Here is a 26,439-nt window from a genome sequence, read left to right as displayed (position 1 = left end):
TGTTTTTCTAGGGATATCGCCCCCAACATGCTGAACTTGGAGCGAATTCCAGATCAAGTTGGATACCTAGTGCTAACAGAAGATGGAGCTGTTGTTGCTGTAAGTGTTTGTATGTCAGATTTCACACGCGTATTTTTTGACTACTATTCTGTATGAAAGTATAAATTAGCAAAACCACATTATTTTAATTATGTAACTTGTTTGTTTTGATTAGATTTGGAAATCCATCTTTAAAATTGTGACATGAACCGTAATTACTTCTTTTACATCCACGAATCTTTTACGAAATTTTCTTCCTCAAATGTTTTTAGACACGGACTAATGCTTCCGAAGATTTTGTTCGTGAGTTGAGGGAAGTGATTTTTGACACGATTAACCTGCGTGATGATGTTTCGTATAGGCTTTGGTTCGGAAATTATAGTTTGGCTGTGGGAATCAAATGCTTGAGACGCCAGAAATATTCAGATTTATTACAGATATGCAGAGAATCGTATTTAGGCATCAATAGAAACTTTATTTACACAAGACTTAGAAAATTGTCAATGCTATGTAAAGCTGTTACCTAGTATGCGAAGTTAATCTCTTTTCTTACTCACAAGAAACTGCACAGCTTATGCTCGCTGGATTAAACCATTCTCAAAACAAGTAGTGCTCCGATTCTTTATTTGCCATTGAACACGTGCAGTGATATAGACATTACAATTATGTCAAGATACATAAGAAGATACTACGTTAGTGAGTGTTTACATTACAAGTACAAATTATTTATGCTACATTAATCAGTATGCAGTATTGGAATCATAGACTTAAAACTCAATTTCTATGTTACAAGTATCCATGAATTCTTTGAGACTGTAGTATGGATTGTCTGTTAATCATTTGTGCAGTTTACTTTTAAAATTATTGAAAGGTGTATTGAGTGCAGTATGTGGTAATTTGTTAAATAATTTCAAACAGTTAACTTTGTGAGAGTTGCCTGTTTTTTGTCAGCCTATGTCTAGGAATGTCAATACTTTCTTTGTTTCTGGTGTCATGTAAGTGTGTGTACTTTCTGGTGTTCTGTCCCTGTCAGCTCCATCTTATGGTAGGACCAATACCTTCCTCTCGGAGGAAGATTGGATGCTGTGCGGACAGCAGGAGCAACTCTTTGTGACCTAGCGAACAGTAGAAGAGAACATCACATTTCTTGGAAAATTTCAAATAACTAGTTATAACTAAATTCACTGTTTGTTCATCATTGGTTTGATGATCTTCATTTTATGGGTATAAATTTCAGGGTGCTCAGTTATGTTTAAAGTATGTCCTCTTGGTGGTCTTCACAACACTTTTATACTTTTTCCTCTGACCCACTTGCTGCTTCTGTGTTTCTAAATGTGTTGTCAGTGTGTTAAAACTTCCATCATGTAAGTAGACTCTAGATCATGTCATGAGCTTGCTTCCTCTTTGTCCTGTGTACAGTGGATCTGTCATTACAGTTTATTTTGAATGCTCCTGAGTCACTTTATCGCTCACATTTTCTCTCCAACTTTATGATTTAATGTATTTTCTGGGTTTGAAAGACTGTGCTGACATGAGCTGTATGTAAAGATTCTGTGTATCACAAATTGGAAGAAGGCATACTTGTACCTACGAAGATGACATTTACGAGGGGGGACCCAAAAGAAACGGGATTGTTGTCATAAAGAATTTATTGATGAACCTTTTTACAAAATTACTTCAGTCACCTTCAAAATACTCTCCATTACATGCGATGCACTTGTCAAGTCTCTTTTCCCACTGTTGGAAATATGTTTGGAACTCTTCAAGTTTGGTATTGTCCAGTGTCCTTTGCAAAGCTGTTTTTACTGCCTCCACATCGTCATAACGCTCCCCTTTTAGCGGTTTTTTCATTCGTGGAAATAGGAAAAAGTCGCACGGGGCTAAGTCCGGCAAGTATGGAGCGTGGGGAACGACAGACCACCTCTGAGGTGCCAAATAGTGGGTCACTCGTAAGGCCGTGTGTGCTGGAATGTTGTTGTGATGCAGAAACCAGTCACCTGATTGCCAAAGTTCCGGGCGTTCACTCCTCACATCCTCTCGCATATGCCTTAAAACATCCAAGTAAAAGTGCTGGTTAACAGTCTGGCCATGGGGTACAAATTCCCGATGCTCTATTCCACAAACATAAAAAAAGACAATGATCATAGTCTTCACATTTGACCTCACTTGCCTTGCTTTTTTTGGCCTGGGAGAGTTGGGAGTCCTCCATTGGCTTCATGCTTGCTTGGTTTCTGGGTCACGCCCGTAACACCAACTCTCATCCCCTGTAATGACTTTGTTCAAGAAGTTTGGATCACATGCAATCTGTTTTCAAGTCCTGACACACATTCATGCGGATGGTTTTTTGCTCCTGTGTGAGAAGGTGCGGAAGAAATTTAGCAGCAACACGTCTCATGTGCAAATCCTCACTCAAAATCCGCTGGCACAAGCTCCAACTGATTCCTGTCTCTGCTGAAATTTGGTCGATCGTTTGGCGACGATCCTCGTTGATCTTTTTGGGGACCTTTTCAATGTTTTCCTCATTTTGCGATGTTGAAGGGCATCCAGAACCAGCTTGGTCTTCAACACACCTCACCACGTTTAAAGTGCCCAAACCACTCGAAAACCTGTGTGCGCTTCATAGTGTCCTCCTGGAAAGCTTCCTGAAGCATTTGGAGTGTCTCCGTTGCAGTTTTTTTAAGCAGGAAACAAAATTTCACACACACCCTTTGTTCTTTTAAAGTTGCCATAACGACTTCGCAGAGGTAACCCGCCAACAGTCAGAGAAACACAGTACAGTGTGTAAACTTTTAGATGGCAGACCTCTCCCTAGTCCTGAATCGGTAGAAGTTGGTAAACGTCCCGAGGCTTCGGTAGGCACGCAGTTTCGACTGCTGCCAACATTACGTAGCTGACTGTGTTGTACAATATAGCCATTGTTGTCAGCTTCGTTATTATTTTGCGCTGTACTGTTCTGTGTGTTTTTATTGTGCAGTTGTGCTAAACATTATCAAAATAAGTGTAGGTGCAGTTGCTGTCCCATCTCGGGAGTTGCCAACAACCCCTACCGGTAGGCCTACGGTTAGAAGGAAACCGGTATTACGTAGCGATGCTCGCAAAATTGTCAGATGAATGGTTTGTAAGCGCATAGTAGACAAACATACATACATTCATTTTTATTTATATAGATTTTAATGTACATGACTACTTCAGTTTCATTTACAAACTACATTTAAAGCGAGTTGTACTTCCAAGTTTTTCGTCTGCTTTCATGTAAGCATGATGTGCAATTTGTAGTGCCAGCACTGCAACTGGTAGGCTTGGTCCCCCCCCCCCCCCCCCCCCCTCCCCAACGGCTCCAGTCCCCTCGCCAGCCAATGCTTGCTTCCTCCTCTCCCTGCACTCTCCTCGCAACTCTGCCGGCTTACAGTTAACACACTGTACCACACTTGCACGTTCACCTCTACACTGTTTCATGAAGGTTTCTACTAAAACCATCTAGCATGAGAACCCTGCACTACGTCTACGAGTGGCAGCGCCCTCGGAGTCCGGTTTCTTTTGGGTCCCCCCCCCCTCGTATAAGAGCATCGGTGTTCCTCAATTTCCTGTGTATACCTATTTTATGCCTTCCTTCCATTTTTAGTAATTGCAAGATCCAAATGTGTTATGCTGTTCTCTTTTCCTAGCTCAATAATAAATTTAGGGTATGCAGAGCTTCCCTTCCGTGCCACTTATTGTATTTTATTGGCATTACTTCTGTATAATACATCATCCGTGTATCTTCTGTAATATATGATTTTCTGTTCTATGTCCTGGTTTGCTTAAGAGAAGTTATTCTCTAGGTCAATTGCAAAAATTTTCTGTTTTGTCCCAGATTACCTGTTACCCATTGATAACCCATATGTCCACTGATAAATATGGTTGTTGAATTTAGTGTTAAAAGGAAGCACAAATTCCAAAAGTTCTGTTAATTATACAAAGTCATCTCTGCCAGTTCTGTTACATCAGTAAGCACTTTCATTATTTGAACAGAATCATTAATCTATGTTTTATATAAAAGGTTTACAGTGTCAAATGACACAAGTATTGAGTCTTCCAGGACATCAATTTCATTGATAAATACTGTTGACTTCACTGCAGTTTTTAACACTGAAGCATCTTCCGAAGATAAACATGGCTTAGATTTTCCAGTTGTTCACCTTATTCAATGTAAAACTGAGATTTTGTGATCTTTCTTTTCCTTTTTACAAATATATACAGTTTAATACCTTGTTGTGCCAAGTTTCACCTCGGGGCACTTTTATTTATTGAGAGTGCATAGTTAAAATTACAAAAATAATAATTACCATCACAGCAACATTTTAAGTCGAAATATGATCAAACCTGAAGTTTTACAGAACTCGGAACTCGAGCGCGCGCGCTTTTGTGTGTTACCAGATGTTATATTTAGTTGAGTTCTGCATTAATGTATTGCTGCCATCTGAAAAGTTTGTTTTAGCATTGCGCAACTGTACCCATTTTAATTATGTTTTATAATGTGTAAGATTATTTGGCATTTTAAAAACTGTCAGTCATTTTGTAGATATTACCCAAAAAATGATGGCAGTGTATCCCCCACCAGTACTACCTCTCGGCTGCCACTTGAATTTCGTTATAGGTTTTAGCAGGGCTATTCATAGCCATTCCACTTAGGCATAAGTTTTGTTGAAACTGATGTTGGATGTTATTTTAAAAGTTTTGAGTCCTGATAAGTGAATTTTTTAGTTTCGTGCTTTCATTGCCTGGTAATATACAGGGTGCATAAAAAGAATCATCAAATTTTTAAAAAGTCATAACTATCATATTATTTGAGATGTGTGTGTGAACAAGGTACTGTTGGAAAGAGCAAACTCTAGAGCTTTACATGGTTCCCGTGAGGTAGCAGCAGTGTGTGCCCAATTCATTTACAGCGAAAATGGTGTTGGGACAACAGAAAGCGTTTCGTGTTCTATGTTTTGCTCAGTGCGGGTCAGTAATAACTGTTCAGGTATGGTGTGTATCCTTCTGCAGCACAGAGCATTAGACAATGGCATGAACAGTTCTGACATACACTGTTTGTATAAAGACAAATCGCTGGGCCGTCTTAGAGTGCCTGGCACAGATGTCGAACACATCTGCCCTAGTTTCACGTGGAGTCCGCAGAAATCCGTTCACTGTGCAGCTCAACAGATCAACATGCCCCCCATTGTCAGTCTGGTGTGTATTGCATCAATTTCCGCTTTTGAAACCACAAAAAATTCAGCTACTGCAAGCTCTTCATGAAGGTAACAAACAATAACGTGTGGAGTTCTGTAATTTTGTTCTTGGCAAGATGGAGGCTGACAGTTTTCTTGATTTTCAGTGATTATTTCTTGTAGGGATCCGTAAAAGACTCTGTTTATGTGCCTCAATTACCAACAACAGTTAATGAACTGAGACATCGTATAACGGCAGCTTTGAAAGCTGTAATTGAAGACATCTCTCTGCAGTGTGGGAACTATTTGAATACTGCATTGACATATGCCATGCATTTCAAGGGGGAGCTTATTGAACACCTATAAAAAGGTATGAAAAAAATCTTTTTTGAGTTTCCCATTCATAAAAAAAACAAAATTCATTTTTATGTTTTTTAGTTTCAGAAATACGGATGTGCCAAATCGGATAATTCTTTTTGATACACCCTGTATAACTAATACCTCTCATTCTTATATTCATTCAATCTTAGTTACAGATCTGATTATGGCAGTAACCAAAAATTTCTTACAAATATGTGAGCCATGTTTAGGAACTAATATTAATCAGCTACTTGAAAATTAAAAAAAAAAAAAAAAAAAAAAATTACAAATTCACAGATATACTTAGCCCACTATTTTTAACAAGGTCGGCTTATTCTCAATGCAGTTTCGTGAGCACTTTCTGATACCTTCTTCAAACATCTCTCCTGCTGCACCTAATTGTCTGTAGAAAACTTTTTTCCACCTATAAATGTCACCAGAGAGATGAACAGATAAAAAAATCTGAATGTGCTGCAGTTAGTGGGGTGGATGATGTCCCAGTTGAATAAATCAAATAGTTGTGGTGTGGCATTGGCTCTGTGAAAACATGCTATGTCGTGCAGCAAGCACACTGCCTTTAACATTCCGCTACTTTTGTCCTGAATTACCCTCTGTAGGCAACACTGACCTTACGACTTATCTTAGAAGAAAGATTAAGGAAAGGCAAACCTACATTTCTGGCATTTGTAGACTTAGAGAAAGCTTTTGACAATGTTGACTGGAATGCTCTCTTTCAAATTCTGAAGGTGGCAGCGGTAAAATACAGGGAGCGAAAGGCTATTTACAATTTGTACAGAAACCAGATGGCAGTTGTAAGAGTCGAGGGACATGAAAGGGAAGCAGTGGTTGGGAAGGGAGTAAGACAGGGTTGTAGCCTCTCCCCGATGTTGTTCAATCTGTATATTGAGCAAGCAGTAACGGAAACAAAAGAAAAATTCGGAGTAGGTATTAAAATTCATGGAGAAGAAATAAAAACTGTGAGGTTCGCTGATGACATTGTAATTCTGTCAGAGACAGCAAAGGACTTGGAAGAGCAGTTGAATGGAATGGACAGTGTCTTGAAAGGAGGATATAAGATGAACATCAACAAAAGCAAAACAAGGATAATGGAATGTAGTCTAATTAAGTCGGGTGATGCTGAGGGAATTAGATTGGGAAATGAGGCACTTAAAGTAGTAAAGGAGTTTTGCTATTTGGGGAGCAAAATAACTGATGATGGTCGAAGTAGAGAGGATATAAAATGTAGGCTGGCAATGGCAAGGAAAGCGTTTCTGAAGAAGAGAAATTTGTTAACATCGAGTATTGATTTAAGTGTCAGGAAGTCATTTCTGAAAGTATTTGTATGGAGTGTAATCCTGTATGGAAGTGAAACATGGACGATAAATAGTTTGGACAAGAAGAGAATAGAAGCTTTCGAAATGTGGTGCTACAGAAGAATGCTGAAGATTAGATGGGTAGATCACATAACTAATGAGGAAGTATTGAATAGGATTGGGGAGAAGAGAAGTTTGTGGCACAACTTGACCAGAAGAAGGGATCGGTTGGTAGGACATGTTCTGAGGCATCAAGGGATAACCAATTTAGTATTGGAGGGCAGCGTGGAGGGTAAAAATCGTAGAGGGAGACCAAGAGATGAATACACTAAGCAGATTCAGAAGGATGTAGGTTGCAGTAGGTACGGGGAGATGAAAAAGCTTGCACAGGATAGAGTAGCATGGAGAGCTGCATCAAACCAGTCTCAGGACTGAAGACCACAACAACAACAGTTTTTTTACAGCTCATAGTACCATACAGCATTAATGATTTCTTCCCGCAGGAAAATTACAAGGAGATACCCTTTGCTTTTGCGGCCATGTTTTTTTATACAGAAACAGCTTTTTTCTGGATAATGAGGACGGATGTTGCCATAGCATTGGTTGTCTTTTCGTGTAGTGGACCACTCACACTTTGTCACCTTACACAATAGTCAACAAATTGGTCACCTTCAGTTAAAACTGCTAGAGTAATTCCCTTGAAGATGCAATTCTGTTGACTTTGCCTTGATTTGTGATATGTTTCGGTAACTATCTTATGTGCAGTTTTTGAAAATCAATTGTATCAGTAGTTTCATGCAGAAAGGATGTGGAAATTTCTGGAGACATTGTATTCATCTCGTTCAAAGCGAGTCAGTAGTCATCACGAATCATTTTTTTCAATCGTGTTTGCCATCTAATCAGTTAAGTTGCGGACTGCTCACTCCTTCGTTCATCATGAACATTCATTATGCCGATGACACCATTTGTACACATTAGTTTAATTATGCCATCCCCATATACAGGTCTGAGTTTGTTAAAAATCTGAAATGTCACATTTCCCTGTGCAGATAGAAACTGTATAATAATCCTCACCTCTCAGCTGGTGGAATTTGGAACACACTCATTTCAACGCAGCACTAGAACAAGTGTTTTCAGCTGACTAAGACAAATGAGTGTCCACTCTACTGCCCACATCATGCCCTTGAATGCAGTGCTGCCAACTTTGTTGGAAAAAATCATTTCAATGTCAGTGTTACTTTCTGGACATTCCTCATATTAAGCAATTCAGACAGCTGTATTTCCAATAATCCATCATGATCAGACTTGCAGACTTTTCAAGGAAATTTATTTAGTGTTATTAATGATATGATATTTGTCTCTGGCAGTGCAAAAATATATGATCATCCTGAAATCACCTCAGGAAACTTTTGACTGATTGCCTTAACACCATTGCTAGATCTCTGGAGCTTATATGGTATTAAACAGTGTTGTAAAACTTTGAACTTTGATTTATCGAAAATACTCGAGTGCATTTTACAAGAACAGCACTTGTTACATCCGAATAAGTTCTAAAATGGTGTAAAACATGAGAAACATGATATGTGCAGTGTACGTGTCTCTTATTAGGTAATGCAAATGTCAGAGGTTTATTAAAACACTGTCATACATTGTATGTTGGGTACTGGAGCAGCAATGTATGTCTTATCACCATATGGATAAGCAAAAAATAAAGTGTGTGTGTGTGTGTGTGTGTGTGTGTGTATGTGTGTGTGTGTGTGTGTGTGTGTGTGTGCATGCATGAAGAGAATACCTATTTCCTTATATTGGTGTAAAGTTTCTTTAATGGTGCGAGATCGGTGGAACATAATGTATCTGAGAGAAAGAAAGCTTCCTTCCTTTCTCAGTAGTAAATGGGTACATACATAAGCTTAACTGTTCTCTGTATAGTTGGAACTATGCTTATGAAATAATTGTATTTTTCTTGTGGTGCTGTGTGAGGTGTCTTAGTGTGGATTTTTCTCTAATCTCTTCTGAATGTTTTCAAATGCTGTTTTAGTCTGGAGGTGAACTGGAGAATGATGAACATGTTGCTAATGTGGTTACTGGTCTCATAACTATTGCCGACAAGGTGGATCCAGTAGCATTTCAAAATGAAGAAGCTTTCAAGAGAGTCTCAGGTGATTATGTGAACATTTTATTTGAAATATGTGTATTAATTAATAAATAAGTTTTCAGCTTGAAGATTAGTGTAGAGGAACTGAGATCTTAGTTGTTGCCACACAGTTCTAGTTTTCATGTATTCATTTAATATTGGTATAGACTGAGTTGTGAGATGCTAATGTGTTACTCTGAGGTAAATATTACATTGCTGATCATGACAATACTATCCATTTGCATTTTGGTGCTCTGCTTATCTATAATTTGTGTCTTACTGATACACTGTATGAATGGTTGTGTAACAAATTGACACCAGATCACAAAATTGAACATTTCATGACCCAGAAATTGCAACCCGCATCTGGCAATCTATCTTCAGACCCAACTTCAGGTCGTAATAAATTTGGAACTATTCCACACAGTCCAGTGAAATTTTTACAACCCAGTAACATCCATTTAGAGAACACACTCCATGAATCAAAACACCAACAACATATTTCTGAGGGAAAATAAAAAATTCCAAAATGTGATTTAAAAAATGCAATACGTTAAAGGGTACATATTGTAGTTGCCCTCTGTGCCAAATATAATTCACTCAGAAAGGGTATAAATTTTTTTGTGGTGAGCTAAATGTGGCCTAAACACACACAGAACTCATCATGCCCATATCAGTCACAAAAACTGAGTAACATGCACACGAAAATACAAAAATTTGAAAAATTGCCTGAAGAACATGGATTTTCGAAGTGTGGTAGCACAAAAGGGACAAGTGGTATCCAAGCCAAATTTCACACACTGCATAAGTAGACCATAATGATATATATCTCAAAATTTCAGCATGTTATTGCAAGACATTTGTGTACAATGGAAGTTGACAGATGTATTTGGTGATGTGGCCATTGTTCCACAACACAATTTTGTAAAAACATATCGTAAACTGTTCTGCCTCTTCTTATCCTCTCCCACAACAGTTTAGTCACCAAGCAACAACATATCGACAGATTATCACAACCTATCATTAATGTTTACTGCACCTTAACTGCTAAAAACCAGTCGATTATGCTTCGAACAGAAGTTCTCCCAAACTTTAGCTACTGTACTCTGTACATTGAGTGGCAAATTGTACTGTCTTCCTTACAGTGTGGTATGAACTGGAACTGTCGTAAGAATATGTTCAAAAGGAATCCAAAACCTGTCTGCCAAACGTGGCCAATGAAATGATCTTGCTGGTGCCATGAAGTTCGGAAATACATCACCTTCTGCTTCACAGCACTCTGCAACACATCCTAAGTGCCATTTGTCATCATAAACATCAATAACATAGCAATCTGGTTGTATGTTGCTGCTTTTGCTTCTGAATTCTGAGTCACACACACTGTGAAGACACATGTTGTGCATGAACCTATAGTTATAACCGGACAATCTGCACATTGTCAGAGTCCGCTGGAGAGAAGTGATGATGGCTCCTTGTGTCTGCAACAGTTTTAACGTGTTCTAGTCTGCCTTTTAGCAACTCTTAGACTGATTTCACCTCATCCTTCGAAACAGAGAATGATTGTATGCCAGAGATATTTTTCTGTACCCAGGTAAATAATTGAAGAGGTGTTAGAATGTGACCTTCTGTAGGGTGCTGCAGACTAGCTCATGATGGCATGCACTTAATGGTAGCGCCAATACCATCACATACATTTTTACCATGACTTGTGAAAAAATTCCATTCTGCGTGAATCTGAAAATCATGGTAGTGCATGCATAAATTGAGATTTTTACAGTTTTTGTACTGACTAGCTGCCCCATCACTGAAGTATTTCACAAAATGTATGTAAGGCAGCTTGTTTTTCACATATGCCATGACAGTGCGAATGTGGGCATGAACTGCAATGGCATCATGAATTAAACAGTCACTAAAAACGCACAGGTTCATGACAGACACATTACCTGATTCACTTCTATAGTAAATCACAAATGGCTGGAGAGTTGCTTGACTGTTGTCCCAATGATATCCTTGGGTGGCATCTTGAACTATAAATGTATAATTTTCAGAAAAGTCTAGTATTACTATAATTTCACCGTGTTTCAAATTATCCTTACAAAACTGGGGATAAGCCGATTGTGCTGTTGCTGTGAAGCTGTGTGTGGTCAGTTTGTTCATTTTTTGACAACACGTTTCAACAAAATCTTCCACTGTACTTTGCTTTGTTTCAAGACTAGTGCGATCCATGTGTGTCCATTGTTTATAAGAAACAAGTTCGTCATCCGTAAGGAGTTCTACAGTTTGTTGTTCATGTGTTCTGCAAGATTTGCCTTACCAGGACACTTTTCACACTTGTGTATCATGCACGGGTAGGAACTTATGTCACACACTAGCAGCTTCCTTGCACCTTTGTAATCCAGACCAGAATCCTTTATAGCAGCAAACATCAGCTTAGCATTTTGATGTGTCTCACATACACAAGCATTGTGTGTGCCACTTGCACTTACAGGCACAACACATTTTGGCCAAAGACTGAAAAAAGATGATAAACCTACTTTGGTATTGGAATACTTTCCCTTGAATTCTACATGTAGTTCTGATATGTTGCATAGCAACAGTCTTTTTTTGCATCTGTACATGTACTTTTCCATTTTCACCGTTACATAGTCTTTTTTTTCCAGGCATTATTCAGCTGTAGTCATTATTTTCATAAAACTCCGACACTAGCACCTTTATTTCTGAACTCAATTGCTTACCCTGAGCCTGCTGAAGTGTGGAAGCACTCCTTCGGTTGCATTTATTTTCCTAGTTTGCTTTACCATATATGTAGAAACATTGAATTCCTTTGCAGTGTAGTCAATAGACCAGCTGGAAGGTGCAAGGGTAAGAATAGCTACTTTTTTCTGGTGTGTGGATGTGGCACATTTTTCTTTCAAATCATGCACAATTTTGTCCAAATCAGAGCATGTCTGACATGATTTTTGTTCCTTTGGAGCAGATAGTTCTTCCACTTCCACCATTAGTGTGTCAGCTATTTGTGTTTTAATTCCATTTGAGCTTCTTGTAGTTTTCTTCTACCATAGCTGGGTCTGTCTCTTTTTTCCCAACTTTGTGTGTCTTCATGGGAGACAAACCAAGAGCAGTCACTGACTTATTTAATTTCTCATCCGCTGTGGTTGTAGGTGGCTGATACTCTTCGTCACTCTCACGTAAATTATCAGAATATTCTTCATTTTTTAGCAGTGTAACACACCTGGAACATAACTTTTGTTCTGGTTTCATGTTAAGTTCCATCCACTGATTCACTTTCAATACTGATTTTATATCAATTTCTCTGAGGCTACACTTCACTGTCTTCTTATGAATCTGAAATGGAACAAAACAACTTCTTTATAGGAAAGAATACTTATCCAGAAACACTTTCATATGATGACAACAAACACTAAAGTTTCCTGGAACTGTACTTCTTGTGCCCACAGGGTGTATCCCGGATCTCCACAGCAACAAATCTTGGTCCGATTCATCCAGATCATACAGTACAAAGCAAATGCCACATTTTGTTCCATATGTTGTTTTATGACATTCAGATGCTTGTGCTCTACCAATACCGCAACTTGTTTGAACAAAAGCACCACTAGTACACTCTTCTGCCTTCATACTGACTTTCCACAACAGTACTGACCAGTCTGAACTAGAATCATAAAAACATGAGTAACCTGTAATTGTTGCTTGTTTCCTTTGTTGTTCCTGCCTAACAATGACTCATTCTGTCCCTGAAAACTACCATTGTTTAACTTTCTGTTGCTTAATGGTTCCCAACAATTGCTGCAGCTTTATCTGAAACAAGCTGTCTGCATCATCACTATTAGTTGCTAAATCATGTTAAAAGAAACGTAACCAAATACGTCTGTCAACTTTTCTTGTACACAAAGTCCTTGCAATAACAAGTTGAAATGTTGCCACATATTATATTATGGTCTACTTATGCAGTGTTTGAAATTTGGCTTAGATGTCACTTGTCCCTTTTGTGCTACCACACTTAGAAAATCCATGTTTTTCAGATAATTTTTCACATTTTTGTATTTTCGTGTGCGTGTTAGTCAGTTTGTGTGACTGATATGGGCAAGATGAGTTCTGTGTGTGTTTAGGCCACATTAAGTCTACCACAAAAAAATTTATACCCTTTTTGAGTGAATTATATTTGGCATAGAGGGCACCTACAATATGTACCTTTTAACATTTTTAAATCACATTTTGGAGTTTTTTATTTTCCCTCAGAAATATGTTGTTGGTGTTTTGATTCATAGTGTGTTCTCTAAGTGGATGTTGCTGGGTTGTAAAAATTTCACTGGACTGTGCGGAATAGTTCCAAAGTTATTAAGACCTGAAGTTGGGTTTCAAGATAGACTGCTAGATGCGGGTTGCAATTTCCGGGTCACGCCACCTTCTTTCACAAGTCATAATTCTGGAACTAATTGGCAGGGGAACTTAAAGTTTTGTACATGAGTGTTCCATACTTGATAGCATTGGTGTGCTAAATTTCAGCCAAATCTGAGACTATCAGCTGGAACATTTTCTCAAATTGGTCGAATTGACATGGAATGACCCTTATATATTCTCTGTGAAAAATTATGCCCTTGGTTTTGTTTAAAAGCGACTCTGCTATTTTGAGGAGGGTGCCATTCTGCCACTCTCCAAATATATCCAGTGTGTTTCATGAAGGATTGAGGTTTGCTAAGGTGAAGTATGGAGGGGACAAAATTTGTTTGTGTCAACATCATCCATGTTATCAGGCTGAAAAAATTGTTGCTGTGGTCCACGATGAATATAACTACATTGCTACTGAAGTAAGTCTCGCGTCCGTCGGCCGTCGTAATTTAATGTATATATTATTATTGTTATTATTATTTTTTTTGATTGTTGCCGACTTACGTGGTGGGCCTTAATAAAAATGATATTTAAGTTGAACAATGTAATAAACTTTTCATATAAATTTCCTCGGCTAGTCAGTTGACGTTAAAGCAAAAGATCTTTAGTTATTAATTACAATTGCGGCCCACACACGCGCGAGAGTATTTTTCTTACCTCCGTTAACCATTGTATTGTAGTCAGAGTCCTGGCTCTGGGTCTCGGCTATGCTACTGAAAATAAGAATCTTAAAGCTAAGTATTTCTGCAACTTCGTGCGGCTGTGGAGAAAAATTAATATTATGCTAATAGCGGGCGAGTTTTCCGCTTCCGCTAATTTTTCGTAAGTTAATATCGCCACGTAATGGCGTCGTTGGCTGCATCGGCCACTGCGATTGTTGAGCTGTAAATTACTTGAATGCAGGTTAATTCAAGGAAGGCGGACATGAAATCGGGATCACCTCTTACAAATTAAAAGTGCACAATAATATAAAATCAGTATATTATATGCTTAACTCATACAAATATGCTTACATTCGTCAGCACACGCAAGATGTCCCTCTAGACACATTCAAGACAAAAGAGGAAGTGAAGTCGACTAAAAAAATTAACAAAAGAGCGTATCTTGTCGTCTCTTTAGATCATTCTGTCATAAATTATTTCTTTGCAATCTAAACCTACACAGAGAAATTATTATTTTACGGCTACATGATAAAAAAAATCTCTTACAAATTATGAATGTCTTCTTTATAAATATTGTCTTTTCGTAATATGGCACTGGGGACGCTATATTGCCCCCCGAAATGTTTATGTCATAAAAAATGTTCGTGTTTTTGACATAAATATTTCCTCTTTCATGTCCACCGTGTCCACACGCAGATTTTTCTTTCACAGTTTACATATGTCACATCGTATATTTAAAGCGTTAAATTACTGAGGTGTGTTGTCCACAAAGTGTAATACAGATGAGGTTCAAGGTATACAACCACGAGTTAGTCCGGAATATTTGAAGTCCCAGGGGTGTCAACTGTTCGCTCCCCATTTGGCGCGGCCGTAGGGAAACCTGGGGAAAACCTCGGCGGAGCGACAGACTAACTGCTTTGGTCACTTTCACTTAATTGTTTCTGGAATGTCATTGGAGTACAGGATGTGCATACAAATATTTTTGTTGCACTATGCAAAAAATGAGGTCATTAAAACAATTGATTGCGGTGTCGTTGATGATCTACGCCGCGACGTTTGGCTCGCGACGGCGTCGGTTGGTGTGTTCGGTGCTCGGCGTTCGCGGCGACTGCGGAGAGGTCAACGCCCGCTCGACGCCAGCGTGTGTCTCGCCGTCGCGAAACGTCAGAATCAGCTGATCGGCTGCACCGTTGGCGATGCGCTTCTGTCTCGGCCGGGCGTGGCGGAGTGGGATGATATCCGCCCCCCGCTCTTGTTGGCAGGAGTCAGCTCTGCTACGCATCTCCGATGTAGTACATGAAACACACACACAACCAACGTAATACTTGTTTCCCGCTTCAGATGGTTACGCTAGTGGGAAAGGAGCATTTATTAGTGCGGCAGTTGTTGTTAAGTTTTCGCCAGTTTCCGAGTGTCAAGCTAGCACTGTCTTGCAGAAAACATGACATGGACCTTCTCCCGTGAATGCAGTTTTGATGCAATACTGTTTCCATTACACGTCAGTTTTTGTCTTGATAAAATTATTTATGTTTTCGCCGCACTCGCAGGCACTGGTGAGTGTCCCAATACGAGCTTAGCACAAACATTCGCCGTTTCTGCGGTCGCTGTTTTGCAACAGTCCACGCATCGCATTCCAATCTCGCATTATTGTGCTCACTGAAACTACAGTCTGTCCCAAAAATATTGACTGTGGGTTCACTTCACGTTAACAGTTCACATTTATAGTAAATTCACAGATTTTCGTGCGTAATATTGGCGTTTGGCGTCCTCACCGCTGTTGAACGTTCAATACTAGCACTTCACTGTCCATATCACAGTTTCACCCTCACAGTTTTTCACACTGCTTAAAGTAACTGTTTCGATTAGTTCACAAACACTAATGTATTTCATTCAGTCTGAACTGGATTTTGGCTAGTGCTGGATTTTACCAGTCTCTCGCACTAATTATCTCTTTTTATTTTCCACTTAGAGTCGTACTTGCCTTCAGATTTTTTGACTATACAATTGTATTTCCGTCTCATCTGAGGTAAGTCCCCATGTCATGTCTGCCCACTCATTGCGTACTTGCTCTCCAGAGCCAGGCTCGACTTTACAAAACCTTGCCTCTCGCATTATTGTACACATTTTATAATCTAGGCCTAGCGTGCAAGTTCCTAGATTGATGTTAGATTTGTGACTTTTGTTTGCACTACAAATTCGTGCAAATCTCTGCCTTAGCAGATGGCAATATGTTTTAACAGTGCTTAGCGGTAGTCGCGTTTACAGATTTGCTTTGTACTTTGTCCACAACACATGAGGTACCTTGGGTGATGTACACCCTGCACTCATGTTGTTTAGTAAATTATGATTGAGCATATTTCAAGATCGGTATAGACATAAATACATAGAACAACATATACACTATAATATTAAATTTCATAAGTTGCATTACTACTACAGTTCAAAAATATTCATGACACACTAATGAAAAATTCTTTCATCATTACATGCTATTGAATTTTTTTAAAATATTTTTAAAGCATTTTTCAACATGAAATTTTTAACATATTCCTAAACCTACGTTCATTTTTTTCTTCAAAATGCAATTGCTTAAAAATACTATTATTCCTTAACATCTACAAAATTGAATCGCACTAATCTTGTGTGCCTCATTGTCTTTAAATATTACACTAAAATCGGAACATTTACACACAGAAAAAATACGCTATAAACTTAACCTACTACACACAAAGGTAAACGTTGCTCTACTGAGCGAACTTCTTTAAGTCTTTGTATGGATAGAGTCCTTTAATCTCTCCAGATTCTACGTCACCCAACAAATAGCTACATCCATGTGGTATGTCTATGATTTTGTAGGGCCCGGCATACACCAGTTGCCATTTTTTATTCTTTTTCGCTAACAGAGATGACTTGGGATGAGTCCTTATTAGAACCAAGTCACCTGGTTGATACACTGTTACCTTCTTTATTTTCTTGTCATGCTTTTCCTTTCGGCGCTCCGCGCACCTCGTTAAGTTATTTAGAGTCTCAGCTATAATTTGTTCGTGAGGTACAACTTGTCGTGGTACAGTTGGTAATGGTGACAGCCAGCTGTCGGTTTCATTCTTTCCAAACATGACTTCTAGTGGAGTATAACCGGTGGCTGAATGTGGCAATCTATTATGGAGTTCCTCAAAAGTCGAAACGTATTCTGCCCACTTGGTGTGGCGATTCGGAATGTAAGTTCTCATGAACCTGTTCAACTCTTTAAAGGTACGCTCTACAAGACTGCTCTCCGGGTGAAATCGAGCTACAAAAATGTGTTTAACACCTTGCTCTTGTAGAAACGTTTTCCATTTGAGACCAGTAAAATAGGTGGCATTATCGGATAATATAATCTGTGGTTTGCCAACATTAACAAAATAATCTGTTCGTAATTTTTGAATGAGGGGTGTGGCCGTTGAAGCTTTTACAGGATACAATTTTAGAAATTTGGAAAAGGCATCATATACAGCAAATACATATTTCACACCACCTCTGCCAGTGGGTAGTGGCCCTAGAATGTCAACAGAAACTAGTCGTAATGGTTTGTTAGGAACAACAGGATGCAATTCACTTACAGTGGGCAGATTTGTAGGTTTCGTCCTTTGACAAACTACACATGCCCTTACAACATTCTGAATTATTCTTTTCATATTCTTAAAATGACATTGTCTTGCGAGAAGTGCTCTACATTTTTCAATACCCACGTGTCCCCACGAAAGGTGCACGTGCCAGATTAAATCACTAATACATACTTCCGGTACACAGATACACCACAAGTCCTTGTTAACCTCCTTCCGGTAATATAATACCCCATTTTGCACAGAATAATGGCTACCTATCTGATTTCCACCCGAAGATAGGAGTTCTTGTTTGACTTTTCCCCAAGCTGCATCTTCGTCCTGTAAACTAGGCAGTTGCTTGCACGTCTGCAGGAACTTTTTTCGACAAGTAGGGTCTTTCATAACTAAAATTTTTTCTCTGTTGCCTGTTCTAGTATTGTTGTTAACTCAGGCAGACCTTGCGGCACCGTGACAAAGCATCAGGCACTACGTTGTCACAACCTTTTATATACATTATTTGAAATTGATATTCCTGCAGAGCAAGCACCCACCTAGTCAACCTGTCGTGCATTAACTTGCATGTCAGCAAAAAACTTAAGGCCTGATGATCACAGAAAATTTTTACATTTTTTCCGTACACATAGTATCTGAACTTCTTCATGGCCCATACTACTGCTAGTGTTTCGAGTTCGGTGACTGTATATGATCGTTCACAACTTGACAACACTCGGCTTGCGAAACCGATTATTCTTACGTTCTTGTTTCCACCATCCTCATCGATTTGAAATAAACACGCGCCTAGTCCGACAGTGGAGGCGTCTGTAGCAAGGCAAAATTCCTTTGACATGTCAGGATGTGACAGTAGATTAGCATTTAGAAGGGCTTGTCGTATTTGCTCAAATGACTGCTGGCACAGTTCATTCCATATCCAGGGTGTATTCTTTCTCAACAAGTTTAACAGGGTATTATCATTTAAAAACTGGTCAGGTATGAATCGTCTGAAAAATGACACTAGACCCAGAAATGCCTTTAACTGTTTCTTGGTTCTAGGAGGAGGGAAGTTCTCAATTGCTGCCATTTTCTTCGGATCGGGCACAATACCTGTAGGTGATATTACATGACCAAGAAATTTTATTCTCTCCCTGCCAAATTTGGATTTTGCGAGGTTTGCTGTTACGCCTACCTCAGAAAATCTTTTTAGTACGCATCTCAGCGTGTCCATGTGGCTTTCCCAATCGGGAGTAGCTATTAATAAGTCATCGACATACAACGTTACTCGGTCCAACAAATCTGGTCCTAATACTTTATCGAGCGCTGCAATGAAGACACCTGCACTAACATTTAATCCAAATGGTAAAACTTTAAATTGGTAACTTCTGCCGGCAAACACAAAGGCAGTGTACTTTCTTGATGATTCAGTTAGTGGGATTTGCCAATACGACGAACGCATATCGACAGAGGTCAGATATTTAACTCCATAAAACTTCTGTATCTGTTCATCCAGGTTTTCTGGTCGCGTTCTGACAGGTACAATTATTTTGTTAATATCGCGCGCATCAAGCACGAGACGTATACTGCCGTCCGCTTTCGCTACGGCCACGAGCGGACTGCTGTACGGGGATAGAGATGGTTCAATTATCCCCCAATCAAGCATTTTTCTTATTTCCTTCGTAACTGCCTCCTTCTTTGACCACGGGATGGTGTAGTTTGCGTGACAGAAAGTATCGTGAGGTACCACTTCGATGTTATAGGTGTAGCCCTCGATAACACCGGGTTTTTCCGAAAACACATTCTCATAATCTGTAAGTAGCTGAGTCAATTCGTTTTGTTGTGCTTCAGTCAAATGTTCTGACTCCCTAACTTTCATGGCTATCAGTTTCCTTTTTTCCTCTCTGTCTTCAGTAATAAACTCATTATAACATGCTTGTCTTGTACTTAAGTCAGAATATAAATTCATTACCTGTATTCCTTCGAATCTCGTTTGAAAGCTCCGGCAATATTTACCGTGCACTTCCCGTGTCCTCAACAACGGCAAAATTACACGTCTATCCTCATTCATAAGGCTTACTTCCCCGCACAAGAGGTCGATTTTTGCGTCCCTCTGGCGTAAAAATTCCATCCCCAGGATACAAGCAACACCTAATCCCTTAACTACTAGGAACGAGCTTTTCATTGCTTCATTTCCTACCGTAAACTCGACTTGCACCTGGTGCTTTATGATATGAGATTGTGCACCTATTGCACCTGTAACACGACAATTCTTCACTGGCAATACTGGTATTCTATTATTTTGACTCAAGTACTTGTAAAAATTTGTGCTCATGACATTGGTTGACGCACCGGTATCGACTATTATGTGTATTGGTGCTCCATACATATCTGCTTGCAATATAGCCTGCACAACACTTTTGTCGGTTCGGTTACATGTCTGCGGTATGTCTACAAGTTCCTTTTCTATTTTTGTTCCTTCATTGTATCTCAGCATACAAAGTTTATGGCTGTCATCTGTGAATGTGCCCTCACTACACCATCCTGCAGCCAACAACGGAGAGCGTATTGTGGCTGTCTTTAGTTTAACGGATGAGCATTAGTGGGTTGACAGTTGTCTGTCACTTCCACTAACCTCACATTGTGGTTCTGGTTGTTGTTGTTGCTACTGTTGGGTTGGCCGCCCTGCCTCCCCGATGGTGTATTTTGATATTGTGTATGGCTCTGGTTTTGTGGTGGTCGGTTGTAACTCCCTGACATGTTCTGTGATGGACCTGGGTTGGCGTTCCATTGTGGCGCTGTGTTTTGTTGCCACTGTGGTGTCGGTTCGTTACGACCACGCCACTGGTTTCGGTTGTTCCGCCATTGCGGATTGCCGTTACCATTATATCCATTACTCATGCGTCCATCATGATGTCTCTTTCGATTTTGACGATTACAACCGTTGCCGTTATAACCATTGCCATTGTTTGTGCCTTGATTCTGTTGCCGGTGCTCTTGCCTATTCCCGTTACCATTTGGTTCTAAGTTACTACCATTACTGTAGCTGCTATTGTAATCGGCTTTTTGTTGATTACAGCCTGCATGGTTCCACTTGTTTTCGGTTTTCATATCTTCGATCAATAGGTCAACAGAATCCACTATTTCCATGAATTGTTCTATATCGTATTCCGGCACATTGATGAAATATCTTTTAATTTCACTGGGCAACTTCATTTTTATTAATCTGATTATGTCACGATCGGACATTGGCTCGTCCCAGTACCTGGTTTTGTTTATATACTTTTCGAAATATTTGCGTAACGTTCCCATCTTAGGATTGTACATTTCTGGACTGTACAACTCCTTTCGTAGTCTTTCTTGGACGCTATCGGACCAGAATTTTTGCAAGAATGCACCTTCAAACTGTTGCATCGTTAGACATTTTTCGGACACGTCGGTGGCCCACAGTGCCGCGTCACCTTGAATAAAGGAGACCACGAACTGTATTCTTTGTCTTTCCGTCCAAGTCCTGGGAAACACATTCCTGAAGCTCTTAATAAATACAACAGGGTGGACATTTCGTTTTTCGCTATTGAAGGGTTGGAATGTCCTGTGTTTTATTACATTGTCCTCTTTTTTGCATGTCTGATTGCTACATTCTGGGACATTCATCATTTCGTGCTGTACGCTGCACGGTATCGCATGTTGTTCGTGCTCATAATTCGCAGTAGGTTGCGGTTGCGCACTCGCACCCTGGCTACCGTCAGCGTTATTATAGTAATCAGTACGCGGAGTCTGATTCATGATCTGTCCGCCACTGTTTACATTGCTTTCCAACGCAGACAGTCTCCGCGCGACCTCCTGTTGCCAATTTGGCAACTCCGCAGTCACACGGGACTTAATCTGTGTTAATTCGGCATGTAGTGCGGCAGCGCTGGCGTCAATATTTACACTCGCGGCCGCAGTCGCTTGTTCTACAGCTGTTTTTACGTCGCTTTCAATCTTTGCAGATATCTCGCGATCCTTTACTTCTAGCCATTCATTTAATTCTTTTTCTACTTTTTGAGCTTGCACTTCCAAATATGCGTCAATACTTTTCCGTGCATCTATCTCCACATTATCCACGCGGTTGGTTAAAGTCTGGACATTGTCTTCAAGCCTAGCCTGCGATATCTGTAATTTTTGCATCTCTCCGGCTAAGCTTTGCACAAGATCGGGTATTTCTTTGCAAGCGTCTCGCATCTCGGCAAGTTCGCGTTGGATCCTATCTAGTTTCGCTTCATTGCGCTGCTCTTGCTCACGTAGCATGTGAGCCAGTTTTTCGTCTCTTTCCCTATCTCTTTCTTCGAGCCTACGCAGAAATTCTGCAAATGGGTCTGCAATCGGTGAGCATACTGGTGCCCCGCTTAATCTAGCACTCGATTGGCCCCCCTGCCCAGGCAGTGGAGTTGTTACTCTATTCCCATTCTGCTGTGGAGCGTCATTCACCGTCCACAGATCCTCGCCCCCCGCTCCGGAAATTATATTATCCGAGGCGGTGGCTTGGGATTCGTTTACGTATTGCAAATGATCCTCACTTTCCATATTAACCGAATTTTGTTCTTCTGGTACGGATGTTTTAGGTTGTCCTATCTTACCCATACTAAATTCACTTTAAGCCACTGACAAATCTTTAACACACACGAATAATTATCCCCTCCAAAAATAAACATATAAATAAACAAAACGAATAGTTATCCCCTCCAAAAATAAACATATAAATACACAAAACACCGAAGGTATCTCATGTGCACATGGGTTCGATATTCCGCACAGAGCTACACAGGATGCTTGCACAATAGGCCTTACCTTACTTATTCTTCTTTCTCGCAATCCTCTTTCTTTTCTACACTTTTTCCTCTCCAGATCTCCTCAGGGTGTGGTTTTGTTGTTGTACATGTAAAAGAATTCATACAAGCATTAATATTTTACAACAATTAGACACATACATAATTACATTCATTACAATAGAATCATATTAATCGGGCCCCACGTTGGGCGCCAATCTCGCGTCCGTCGGCCGTCGTAATTTAATGTATATATTATTATTGTTATTATTATTTTTTTTGATTGTTGCCGACTTACGTGGTGGGCCTTAATAAAAATGATATTTAAGTTGAACAATGTAATAAACTTTTCATATAAATTTCCTCGGCTAGTCAGTTGACGTTAAAGCAAAAGATCTTTAGTTATTAATTACAATTGCGGCCCACACACGCGCGAGAGTATTTTTCTTACCTCCGTTAACCATTGTATTGTAGTCAGAGTCCTGGCTCTGGGTCTCGGCTATGCTACTGAAAATAAGAATCTTAAAGCTAAGTATTTCTGCAACTTCGTGCGGCTGTGGAGAAAAATTAATATTATGCTAATAGCGGGCGAGTTTTCCGCTTCCGCTAATTTTTCGTAAGTTAATATCGCCACGTAATGGCGTCGTTGGCTGCATCGGCCACTGCGATTGTTGAGCTGTAAATTACTTGAATGCAGGTTAATTCAAGGAAGGCGGACATGAAATCGGGATCACCTCTTACAAATTAAAAGTGCACAATAATATAAAATCAGTATATTATATGCTTAACTCATACAAATATGCTTACATTCGTCAGCACACGCAAGATGTCCCTCTAGACACATTCAAGACAAAAGAGGAAGTGAAGTCGACTAAAAAAATTAACAAAAGAGCGTATCTTGTCGTCTCTTTAGATCATTCTGTCATAAATTATTTCTTTGCAATCTAAACCTACACAGAGAAATTATTATTTTACGGCTACATGATAAAAAAAATCTCTTACAAATTATGAATGTCTTCTTTATAAATATTGTCTTTTCGTAATATGGCACTGGGGACGCTATATAAGGACATGTCGTAGTCTACAGGAGAGCATTTGCCATTGTCCAACATTATTCCCTGCATTTTTCCAGAGGAAGACAACCTCATTGACTGCCAATGTCTAGTAGAGGGGGACTGTAGAGCGGTACAAAACTGGACACCTGATTATGTTCCATAGTACAGAGTAGGTACTTGGATGACAAAGGTTCTCCATTTAAGTATTGGGTCTACAACTTTGTTTCCGCTGCTTTGCCATAGACGGCAGTAGCAGCAAGTGGGGTTCAGGTGGTTGGTCATAGGTGTAATCAATAAGCTTAGGTGTCTGATAACATAATGCCATAAAAATATTAGTCAATTTGTGATTGCATCATAAGGTTATTCTCAATTAAGTACGTCGGCTTACGTACCCATTTCTTGACATTTGTGGCAAGTTTTAATTTTCTGCTTTAACATGAAGAAATCTGTGGCTGTGGCTCTTAAAATGCTGGGTAAGACCAATGGTGAGGGAACTATTAGTGGAAGAACATGCAGTGAATGTGTTCAGTGCCATAAGAACGGTATTTTGACATCAAAGACCGGCATGGTGGTGGAAGACAGAAAGTTTCCTTAGCTACTGAAACAGATGAAGACAGTCACAGGACATCATTATTGAAAGCAATTGATGCGTTTGAGCCTAGCACTGAAACACAAAAGGCCATAATACAGCAATAAACATGTAAAGGTAATTTTCCAGCAAGTCAATGCTCAACCCCATGTCGCAGAACCTGTCAAAATATACATGGAACATTGAAATGAGAAGTCCTATCCCTCCTGCCTTATTCTCCATACTTTGATCTGTCTGACTGCCACCTTTTTCGATCAGTGGCATACAGTTTGGCTGACTAGCACTTCTGATCATATGAACAAGTGCAAAATTGAATCGATCCATGGATCCCCACAAAAGATGCCCAGTTCTTCTGCCACAGGGTTCGTATGCTATCCGAAAGATGGGAGAATATAGTGGCCAATGATGGGCAATACTATTAATCATAATTTTTTTGTGAGTTTTTCACAAAAAAGTCTCTAACTTCGAGAAAAAAATGCGGAAGCAAAGTTGTAGACCTAGTAATTAAAAGTAGAAATGATTAGCGGAAGCTACTGTAATAGCTTATTTATGGAGCAATTCTAATAGATAGAGATGGCTTTCCACACTTCTTGCTTGGTGAAGTTATGCAGACCAAAATGAAAGAAAAATGAAAGAAAGAAAGGTATATTTATCACTATTTCTTTTCAAATACTAATCCATCTAAAGTTCTGATCCCAGATGCAGCATCCTCTCAACCTCAACAGTCCAACTAATAAACTAACAAAAGCTACGGTGGATATTATACCATTTTGACACTGTCTCACTTCCTCTCATGGCGTAGCCAACGATGGATACTGTTGTGATGCGAGTCAGTAATTCTGAGGAGCCAAATGTTATGCACTTGCTGCTAATGATTAATGGGTGGAGGTGGCCAAAGGATCTCGTGCGTGCTGTAGGGATCTGGACAAGCAAGCAAAAGATTAGTCGACAAAAGTGCACTTTAAATAAATATTCAATCTCTCTCTCTCTATCTCTGTCTGTCTGTCTGTCTGTCTGTCTGTCTGTGTGTGTGTGTGTGTGTGTGTGTGTGTGTGTGTGTGTGTGTGTGTGTGTGTAAGTCAATGGGAGAAGTTGGAAATTTGTGCCAGATTGGGATTCAAACCCAGGCCTCCTGCTTACTTGATAGATGCTGTGTCCTTGTAGCTTAGTAGTCAGAGCATCTGCCTAATGAGCTGGAGACCCACGTTCGAATCCCAGTCCGGCACAAATTTTCAACATTCCCCATTGACTCCAGTCAATACCTGCTTGCAGCCAATGTCCGTAATAGCTTTGTGTCTTAACTCAATGTTATGTTCGGTACCAACTAGCAACATGGAGGTAATCTTGTACCAGAAGGTTGGTGGTCATCTTAGTGGCAATGTTCAAAGTCTGCAGGAATCTTCGAGGCACCAACTCTGGCAGTATCAATAAGCTAAGATACTACAGAAACTCTTTAACACTTTGCCATCGTATTGGCGAGCATCTAATGAGAATTTTGATCCTTGCCCAGGCCTGGATGTCAGGATGGTCGCATCCATCAGTGTACCCTAGTGGGTGACCTTCCAGCACAACTTGCAGTTCTGAGAAATTTGCAAGTAGCGACTAAAGGAAATTAAGCAAACTAGGAAATAATGCAAAGGGTCATGAGAAAAGCCAAAATAAAACCTAGGTAAGAGCCAAGGTATCATGAGGAGAGTGGGAAAAGATGGATAGAGTGGAGAAATAGATAAAGAGGAGGAAACTACAGCAGTATTGTTCATTCCAGCCGGGGGAGGGTGGTTGTGAGCTTTCTTCTTTAATGAAATGAAATGAAATGAAATGAAATGGTCTAGCAGTAACCACCAGTTCCACTGTGACACCTCTCTGGGTCTCTAGTGAAGGTAGCTGGTGCCTTACCCGATAATAACGAAATGAATCTAATCAGTGGTAGAGAATAATCAGCTGGATTGTTAAAAAGAAAACCCCTCACTGGTTCCACAAAAGACTTACTTCCCGATAAAAAAAGGAGGCCTATGTAATATTGCAAGCATCATCTGTTTGGTTTCATCCCATTACACAACTCAAACCATTAATAGCTCGATTTTTGTTGACATTATCATTTGCCCACTGAAGGTCACAACAATTTCTCTAGTTAGTTATGAAATCCATTATCCATTACGAACCTACACACAGCATACCAACAGATTATTTTTAACTCCTTGTATGCAACAAATCTGTGCTGCTGACCTTACATTCAGCAAACATCAAATTGTTTCCACACATAAATAGGAGCACTCAATCCAGACTGGACCAGGACTTGAGGGGGGGG

At 39.7% G+C, this 26,439-nt stretch overlaps 1 protein-coding gene across 3 annotated transcripts in view; it reads left to right on the top strand.

Annotated features, from left to right (window-relative positions):
* Nucleotides 1-26,439, top strand: part of LOC124776801 (ragulator complex protein LAMTOR4) — a 40,132-nt gene that overhangs the window by 577 nt on the left and 13,116 nt on the right. For all 3 annotated transcript variants that reach the window (XM_047251949.1, XM_047251948.1, XM_047251947.1), the window contains exons 2-3: nucleotides 12-99; nucleotides 8,943-9,063. In XM_047251949.1, coding sequence (XP_047107905.1) covers nucleotides 28-99; nucleotides 8,943-9,063 — 193 coding nt within the window. In that variant the 5' untranslated portion in view covers nucleotides 12-27. The remainder of the gene's footprint in view (nucleotides 1-11; nucleotides 100-8,942; nucleotides 9,064-26,439) is intronic.

The sequence above is a fragment of the Schistocerca piceifrons genome, chromosome 2 (genome assembly GCF_021461385.2).
Source record: "Schistocerca piceifrons isolate TAMUIC-IGC-003096 chromosome 2, iqSchPice1.1, whole genome shotgun sequence".
Taxonomy (NCBI): domain Eukaryota; kingdom Metazoa; phylum Arthropoda; class Insecta; order Orthoptera; family Acrididae; genus Schistocerca; species Schistocerca piceifrons.
Note: the sequence above shows the minus strand (reverse complement) of the source record. Positions and strands in the feature narration are given on the sequence as shown.